The sequence below is a fragment of the Aplysia californica genome, unplaced genomic scaffold (genome assembly GCF_000002075.1).
Source record: "Aplysia californica isolate F4 #8 unplaced genomic scaffold, AplCal3.0 scaffold00046, whole genome shotgun sequence".
In the NCBI taxonomy this organism is placed as follows: Eukaryota; Metazoa; Mollusca; class Gastropoda; order Aplysiida; family Aplysiidae; genus Aplysia; species Aplysia californica.
Genome location: NW_004797316.1, coordinates 2,037,350 through 2,046,456, shown reverse-complemented (window position 1 = coordinate 2,046,456; position 9,107 = coordinate 2,037,350). Strand labels below are relative to the sequence as shown.

General features: G+C 39.0%; 1 protein-coding gene across 1 annotated transcript in view; it reads left to right on the top strand.

Moving 5' to 3' along the window:
• LOC101851176 (phenazine biosynthesis-like domain-containing protein) overlaps window positions 1-9,107 on the top strand; it is a 17,506-nt gene continuing 8,399 nt past the window's right edge. The window contains exons 1-4 of the mRNA XM_005092453.2: window positions 1-214; window positions 6,108-6,207; window positions 7,707-7,805; window positions 8,197-8,309. Of these exons, the coding sequence (XP_005092510.1) occupies window positions 56-214; window positions 6,108-6,207; window positions 7,707-7,805; window positions 8,197-8,309 (471 nt within the window). The 5' untranslated portion in view covers window positions 1-55. The remainder of the gene's footprint in view (window positions 215-6,107; window positions 6,208-7,706; window positions 7,806-8,196; window positions 8,310-9,107) is intronic.

Genomic DNA, 9,107 nt, shown 5'->3' with positions numbered 1-9,107 from the left:
ATCACCTACGAGTAGACGTGCGGTTGTAGTAGATGTGTTTTTGTACGAGCATTTTATGACTTCTTATCTGAGAAAAGTAATTACAGTTAAGAAAATGTCAGGAGTTGAAAGTAAGAATGCAAATCTGGGTATCGACACATACCTGGTGGATGCGTTCACGGACAAGATTTTCCTTGGAAATCCTGCAGCAGTGTGTCTTATGACAAAATACGAGGTGAGAATTAAGTTGTTTTTTTAAGTAGGTATTTTAGTAATAATAATCATCATCATCATAATCATAATCATAATCTTAATCAGGGGCGGCTCATGGGTTTAAAAGCACAATTTACTTAAAGCAGGTTGAAGATAATCAAGGTCATGGTAAATGACATGTATTCTTCACTCTACCTGTTAGGAGAGAATCTACTGGAAAAAAACAAGTCTACCCCTAGTTCTTTTGCTGCAGCAAAGGTATTCATTATTCTGATGACGACGTTGGGGATGCTCTCACTGATGTCCTTCTGGATCGACATAAATGTCAGTGCAATTTCTAGGATTTTGCATACTTCGCTAAATGTTGTGTCGAGTTTGCAGTCCTACAGAGTTGAATAAGGCCCTGGGTTGTACGATACTGAGCAGACTTAAAATGTTTCATTGCAATATAGATCTAGTATTTTTAATTCTGCTAGTAACTTGAATGCAAAATAGAGTAGTTTTCTGGTATACGAACCAAAAGAAATGTAGGAAACAACTTCTGACAATCTTGAAATTCAGAGGGGTCGACGATTGATAGTGTATTGATTTTATTTTGCTTCAAGAAACGGTTTAAAAAAACTGATTAACTGTTAAGCCGCATGCCTCTTTTGCAGCAATAATACAGTCCAGTAATTCGTATTGCATTATTTTAGAAGTATATTTTGCAACAGTAGCGTTTTGCAAATGATCAGACAGTACCCTGTCTGTGATAACGTCTGTGCAGTAAATAAAAAAAGATACCTCTGTTCCACAACAAATCACCTTTTTCATGACCATGAAGGGCGAGTTCGTGAGTTCCATAGAACAAAATACCCTCGATAACCTTACACAATACGTGCCTGTTCTTTCTCATCTGTTCGTTAATCTGGGCTATAGTGAGATGTTGCAATGTGAAGACCAACGTCTAGCTGCGCTGCTATGTCTACTGGTACAAAAGAGTGACATTTAATGGCATTGATAACGTGCGCTCTTGATGACTCATGTTTCTTAATGCGTTGTTTCACAAGGACATGGTCAGTAAAAACCTGTCTTAGACTACTATAACTGACGTCCCCAGTTTCTAAAAGCAGACAGTAGAAAAAGTACAATGAGTGTTTGCTAACGCTGACTGTAAGCCATTCCACTGTTTCGAAAATATCCGTCTTACAAACGCCATTGCACTTTTTTGTTGGTTGAATTATTCCGATATCTTTGTGTTGGTGAGGACCTAGTGCTTTCACTCTCTTCTTGTCACTCTGGTTTCGAGAACTGAATTTATTTGCAAACAAAAAATCAACTTCATTCTTCCTGCATTGGAATTACACTCTCAAGTAATAAAAGTTTCACCGCTACACCATTCCAGGTAAGGCTCTTCTAACACAGCGACCTAATTACGTCATGTTGACCTCGCTTAAGTTCAGGGTTACTGAGGTGGTGCTAGGTATTATAAATGGCAAGACAATGGACCAATCGCACTTCGCTGTGAGCACTCCGATGAATTGCTTCGAAGCTGTCATAATACGGGCATTGAACTGTGTAGGCTATCGTGAACTACAGATTTCAACATAAGCTAAGGACCACCTTGACAGACAGACCTGATTTTTTTTTATCGGAAAAAAAAGACCGCAAGGAATGTTTCAATTTTGTTTTTTGCTCTGAAAGTTTTAATGGGTGAACAATGCGTACTGCAGTGCCTCCCAAAGGGGCAAAACCACCCCACGCGCAGCACAGATATCCTAGGAAAATGTTAGCCAAATTTGCAAGTAGGTCCTTGTGCCACCTTATTAATATTTTATGTACTACGAAACGTGCTCTAAACATCATCGTTATTTCGGTCAGCCCATAGAGCATTTTACGAGTTAAATTACTGTACCACCACTAAACATGTCGTTTATTACTTGGGTGAAGCACGAGAACTTGATATGGTCGGATATGACAAAATGGCATTGTAGATGTTGCAGAGTGCTACAGATACTCCAATGACTGATTAAGCTGTAGCGAGGAACTTGCATGAAAAATTGATTGGATAGTGGATGTTAGAGGTTCTTTTATTGTCTCTTTGTGTGTGTTGTGCGCATAAAAAAGTTTGGGCGGCAGTGCACGACCCTGCAGCTCTATGGGCGAGCCACCCCTGATAATAATAATCGTCATCACCATCATCATCATCATTATCATCATCACCATAACCCTAACCATAACCGTAATTAGGTGTTTTTTTAATGAATTTATTATAAAACACATATCCGCTCTCTACTGCATGCTGCATGCTCTATGTGCTTTATAACGACATGTAGTGTTATTTATCCCAATCAAACCCTGGAATACTCTGTTACGTTCTCGACTTCCCGGGACGCATACAATGCTAGCTGCGGGTTGCACGTACTCAAACACTAACAAACTGACAAGATCTTTCGCTGTCTATAGACGGGTACCCTTTCGCATCTGGGTAATGTGTGGACAATTCGTGTAAAAGGTATCTCTCAATGACACAGAGTCGGGTCCTTGATGGAATTCGAACCATACCATACGGCTGGGAGTCCACCCCATCCCCACAATTTAAATAATTTAGGAGGCGGGCTTTCGATCATGTCAATCAAGACCAACCCGAGAGGAATACAACATCCCAGCAGAAATACCGAGATACTCGATCCAATTTTTCTCCGCACTTGGGAATCAAACTCTGGTCTCCTGTGTGCGACAGGGAAGTGCCTAACTGCTACACCACAGTCGCCGATGAGAGAGTGAATGCCTCATCGGCTGAGGGTAGTAAGTAGAGCTATAAGAAAGTGCGAGATTCTGCCGCTTCTATGCCCATTGCTAGATCTACACAAATAACGTTCTTTAAGAGAAGAGACCTCCGAATTCACCGTCTATCTTTGATAAGACGGAGCCAGATTCGTGTTAACAACTGTCTTCTCCAAAGACAGCGTAGGACTGAGCTGAGCCTAGAACCCCTGATCTTGCTTTCGTTTTTGTTTGGTTTTTGTAAGTGTTTTACTGCGCTCGCAACTGCATATTATGGTCATTTGAGCGCGCGTGATGCATTAAACATATTTTTCAGTTTGGTAGGAAATAATTTCAATTTTGCCAGGGTGGCGGCCGAAGCCCTACTCAAATCGATGTTGGACTACCAAAGGATCTTTAATGTGCGCAGCTTGCACATGAGACCTTTGAGAATTTTTGTCCATATCCGAAAAGGCTAGGTGGTGGATATTACCTACCCTAAGATCAGATGTGTGGCTGAAAGACAGCAGTGAGAATGAGCCAAGTAGTAGCAGTAGAATGGCTGCAAAGAATCCGGAGCCCAGAGGTGGGGGCAAAGGAGGTGGGGTCGGATGGAGAAAATTTAAGACAAAAGCTGACGACAGAACATGGTTAGAGAACAGGATAAGGGATGAAAGGAGAAAAATTTAGAGAAGAAAATGTTCTGTCGCTGTCAGGTTCCGAACCCGGAACCTATAATTGATTGAGAGACGAACACTGTTACATCTAGACCACGAGAGCACCTTGCAGTCTTAGTAGCCTTGCCGCATGGCTACCAACGCCACCATGTGGGGCAAGAACGATACACAAGTGAATTGGACTGTATTTCATTAATGGGGTTTTTTCCCTTTCTTAGAGGCCTATTACACATTCTGTTAAAACTGACAGCTAGTCCGTCCTCTTTGTGATAAGAAAATCGGACTTAATGCAATCTTGGTGAAAATACTTTTTGTGATGTTCAAACCAGAAAGGAAAAAAATAGTCACTTTCAAGTCCGTTTGTTCATTATTTGACATGCTGGTTCTAAATGCGATACTTTTTTCCCCGAAAGGATGTAGTTTTTGCTTTTTTTTTTTTTTTTTACAAATGAAATGTGTATAATGAGCGGCCGCAAGCGTAGAAGACCGCCGGTCGGCCGCGGATAGTGTAATGGGCATAATAGACCCTTTACTTTTATATTATCACAGTTCATTGATACACACCTTCTTCCTTTTTGCTATAATAACATCCTTGTGTGCTTCTGCCATCATCATTCAGTGCTAGATCTGTGACAGACATGGGCGATCATGGTTCTCCATTCATTCCTTTGCTCGATGCTCTAATAAAAGCTACGTTTCCCCAATCTTTCCCTGTTACCCATTTGTTTAGGTTCCCCATGAAGATTGTTCTGGGCCTACCCCTGCCTCGTTTGCCTTCAATGTTTGCCAGTGAGAGCAAGATAGACCCTTATGTCTATTCAGGTGTCCCAAAAACTGCATTTGTCGTTTCCTAATTGTTTTTAACATTGAGCGTCCCACGTGGGCTTCACCAAGCACTACCCCATTTGATTTCTTTTCCTTCCACGATACTTTTAGCAGTCTCTTAAGAAACCACATTTCTGTTGCTTCTATTTTATTTTCACAGTCTTTAGTGATTGTCCAGCATTCACAGCCACATAGAAGGGTTGACCATGCATAGAATTTCAGAACTTTCAATTTGGTGGTCATTGAGATGTTCATATTTTTCAGGATTGGGCTCATTTTAGTGAAACTAGCCTTAGCCATTGTAACTCTCCATTTTATTTCTGTGGAACATTTGAAATTGGATGTTAGCACATATCATTGATATTTAAACTGTTGGACTTGTTTGATCTTTTCACCTTTGCTAATGAGATTACAACTAGGATTTGATGGGGGGGGGTTTATATTACCATGCATTCTGTTTTCTTTACATTCTCCACTAATCATTTACGTTCACTTTCTGTTACAACAGTATCTAGAAGCAATTGAAGGTCCTTTTCTGAGCCTGCTATTAAAACTGTGTCATCTGCATACTTGATGTTATTAATATTTTCTCCATTTACTTTGAGACCTGGACATTCGTTTATATTTCTAAGGATTGTTTCATTGTACATGTTAAAGAGGTCTGGTGACATAACACATCCTTGCCTCACTCCTCTCCTAATCTGCTTTTATTCACTGTATTCTGTGCCTCTGTACGCACAGCTATTAGTAATTTATTGGCCTGTTTGCACATTACATAATAATATACTGGTTTTGTCATCAGGACAGTATAACATTTTACCAAATTTGCCAAACACAGGAAAGAATAAGAGACAGCCTGTACAAGAACTACCTGTTGATTAAATCACATAGTACCAGTCTAAAATAGACTTTGGCGATCATGGTTCTCCGTTCATTTCTCTTCTCGGATGCTCTAAAAAATCCTGTATTATCCCGGTACTTCCTCGCGACCCACCTGTTCCGGTTTTCCAGATACGTTTCTCTGGGTCCACCACTGCCTCGTTTGCCTTCTATTGTTTCCAATGAGAGCAAGATGTTTAAAATCTTTATGTTAAATCAATATTGTCCGAGAAATTACATATTATGTGTCGCTTCCTAATTGTACTTATTATTGAGATGCCCACGTGGGCTTCTTTTAACCCTTCCTAGTTTTATTGTTGTTTTTTTTATGTTCTGTCTATGGAATTCATGGAAGTCTCCTTATAAACCAAATTACTTTTGCTTTCTAATTTATTCTCACTATTGATAATCGCCCCGCATTCACAGCTGTACATACTTATTATACTACTTACAATGTATTAATAACAATATTACATTGCCACTGTAATTCCTTCAATTTGTGAATCATTTAGAAATAACTCTATATTAATCTCTCTACATGTGCTTTGGAAATTTGGTAATTACTCCTATCAAAACTATATTCTTTTACTGAAATATTCTGTGGTTTCATTGATAGGACATTATAGCATTTTTTTCAACGTGATGCATTGTAAATTCGTAATAACAAAGTGTAAGCAATATATTGTGTTTCATTTGATTGGGTGTTAAGTACAGCAAATTATACTGATCGTTTAATCGTCTTTGTGACAGTACGTTGGTATGTTAAGATTTATTTTTGAATATCTTCAGGCGAAGAAGCTTAATGATAATGACTTTGTGATGATAGCGGCCGAGCTGAATCAACCAAATACGGCATTTGTTGTGTCAGAGAACAATGACTTTACAACAGGTAATTCTTTTTTTTTGGGGGGTGGGGTGTCAATGTTACGTTGACCTAATATCGGTAGTGGGCCTTATTTTCTTTTCTGGTCGTTTTTTTGTTTTTAATAATCTGTTTTGCGTACGTGTGGTTTGTTGGTTGTTGTTTTTTTTTTTGTTTTGTTGTGTTTGTTTGGGGAGTTGTTCATCTTTTTGTGGGGGGGTGGGGGTTGAGGGGGTTTGTTTGTTTGTTTGTTTGTTTGTTTGTTTGTTTGTTTGTTTGTTTGTTTGTTTGTTTTGAGTGATATGTAATTATCATACTATATAATGACTACAAATATGATTTATGTTATGCATGTCTGGAGGAAATGTGGCCAAGAAGTACAGTGCGAGCCGCTCATGCCAAAGGTACTGAGTTTGTTTTCCTCAGTACCGTACCGGCACTTCAAATGTTCTTTCCTCTGCGGCTTTTATATTTTCCTCATTGTACTCCCCTCTTCCTCTTCTCACTTCCTCTGCAGCAAAACAAAATGTCTCTCTCTCACTCAATCTCCTTCTCCCACCACAACTCAGATGTTTAAGACCTGTATCTGTGGTGCAGTAGTTGGGTGCTTCGCTGACGCAGGCTAAAGATCCACGTTTGATCCTCTAGAGGGGAGAAAATTTCTATCAAGTATCTCTGTCTTTCTGCTGGGATGTTGTATCCCTCTCAGCCTGGGTTGGCCCTGACAGACAGGATCGGAAGCCTGCCCCCTAAATAATCTAAATTGTGTCGGTGGGGGATGTAAAAACACGTACATTAAAAATTAGATTTCAAAGCATTCAGATCCACCCTTTAGCCTTCTCGTATAAAGACAAAAGATCTCAAAGAGCGTGAGTGCACGTTGCGCACGTTAAACATCCTGTGGTGGTTGAACATCTCAGAAGAGTTAAAGTAGGCCCTAAGGCCGCAACTGGGCAAAAATCTAAATTAAGAAAACAAGATATTCCCAACCATTTTAATAAGACATTTGTAAAAGTAAGACACTCTCTAAACATTTATTGATTCCATATGTATTGACCAAACCCCTCCTTTTTAACACATCAAGGAAGTCAATATCTAAGGAAATTGTCAGTCAAGATGCACAAAGGCCAAACATGTGTGTGTGTGTGTGTGTGTGTGTGTGTGTGTGTGTGTTTGTGTGTGTGTGTGTGTGAGAGAGAGAGAGAAAGAGAGAGAGTGTGTGTGTGTGTGTGTGTGTGTGTGTGTGAGAGAGAGAGAGAGAGAGAGTGTGTGTGTGTGTGTGTGTGTGTGTGTGTGAGAGAGAGAGAGAGTGTGTGTGTGTGTGTGTGTGTGTGTGTGTGTGTGTGTGTGTGTGTGTGTGATACGCATTCTTTACAATGACTGACATACACACTCTCTTTAAGAAATCTCTGCGACACAATAAGTCCGAGTTACTAGATCAACAACATAATAGTCTCATAATAGTTACGTCTTGTTGGTGGTGTTTTCACTTTCCCCAAGAACGTAACGCATGTATTTTGGTTTAGGTTCCCAGTTTGGACTGCGTTGGTGTACCCGTCTAAAAGAAGTTGATCTTTGTGGTCACGGCACTATGGCAGCTTCCGCTGTTCTTTTCTACACTTTAGGTATGTTGTGTGTTGTGCTGGGCTAATGACATAGTGAAGATAGAATGGCTGAATAAATTGATATATTTCATGTCATGGATATAATTTCTGTTACATGTAAGGTTAAGAGATTGCATAAATCAGAACTCATTTTCATATTTATTATATATGTATATGTTTATACACGTTTTTATGTTTCAGTGTTCCAATTAATATCTTGTCGTTATACCTAAGTTAAACCCAGTAATGTTGAAAAATTGGTCAAGTGAACAGTTGAAATATTTGGTATTATAAGAATGTTAGAACAAGTTCATTTCTTGTCTTTGTAGCGTTGTTGGTTTCTTTGGAATTATGATTACAACACTGTAAAACTGTAGCATTAAGAGAATATAACTGACTATATCTTGTACAGGAAATGATAATGAACAGTTGGAATTCTCAACAAAAAGTGGCCCGCTGTATGTGAAGAAAGCCAGCAACCGTGGGATCTCTATGAACCTTCCAATAAGTCCTCCAGAACCAATGGTATGATTGTATTATTATCAGAAGGTCAAGGATAATTAACTAGTTCTCGATTTGAGGGACTATTACAAGAAGATTTTTCAAGGCAGAAGTTATGTTCCTTTTGTTTGATAGATAGTGCAGACTACTCAGTTTTTCGGGCAGCCATAAAGTCGTGGGCTCGAATCGCGTCAATGACCCGAAATTGTTTTGTTTGGAAAAACAATTAACACAAAATTTTTCTCACTTCAGACAGATTGGAGTGGGTGCTCTGCCATTGACAGTGAAAGATCTTGTCATTTTGTTTATGTTTGAGCACGTGCAACTGACAGCTTGCTCAGTATCCTTCCAGGGAAGCCGAAGACGTTCAAAGTATTTTAGGGTCTGCTGGGGTGTTTATAGTTGTAAAGCGCATAGAGCATGTGGTAGAACGTAAGTACGCGCTATATATATATGCAATTGGTTTTATTGTTATTATCATTATTACAATACAGAGTGATAAAAAAAAAACTGTAAAACTTTTTTTCTGAATATCTCGCACGAAAATTGTTTTAGAACGCTGTAGTTTGGAATAGAGATAATTCATTCAAAAGGAATTAGTTTTACATAAAATCCACGAGGAAGAAACTTACTTTGAAGACGGAAATGGCTTAAATATAAAAAAAACCCCAAAAACGCAAAGTTCTCCTTTCTTTTAATCTTGAAAAGGAAGCAGTGAAAAGATTGGTTGACTATTTTGTTTATTTTCTCTTTGACATTTAATTTTCAATTCCTGTAACATTTAAACATTACTCTTGAATGTTTACATTGATCGCAGGTTTG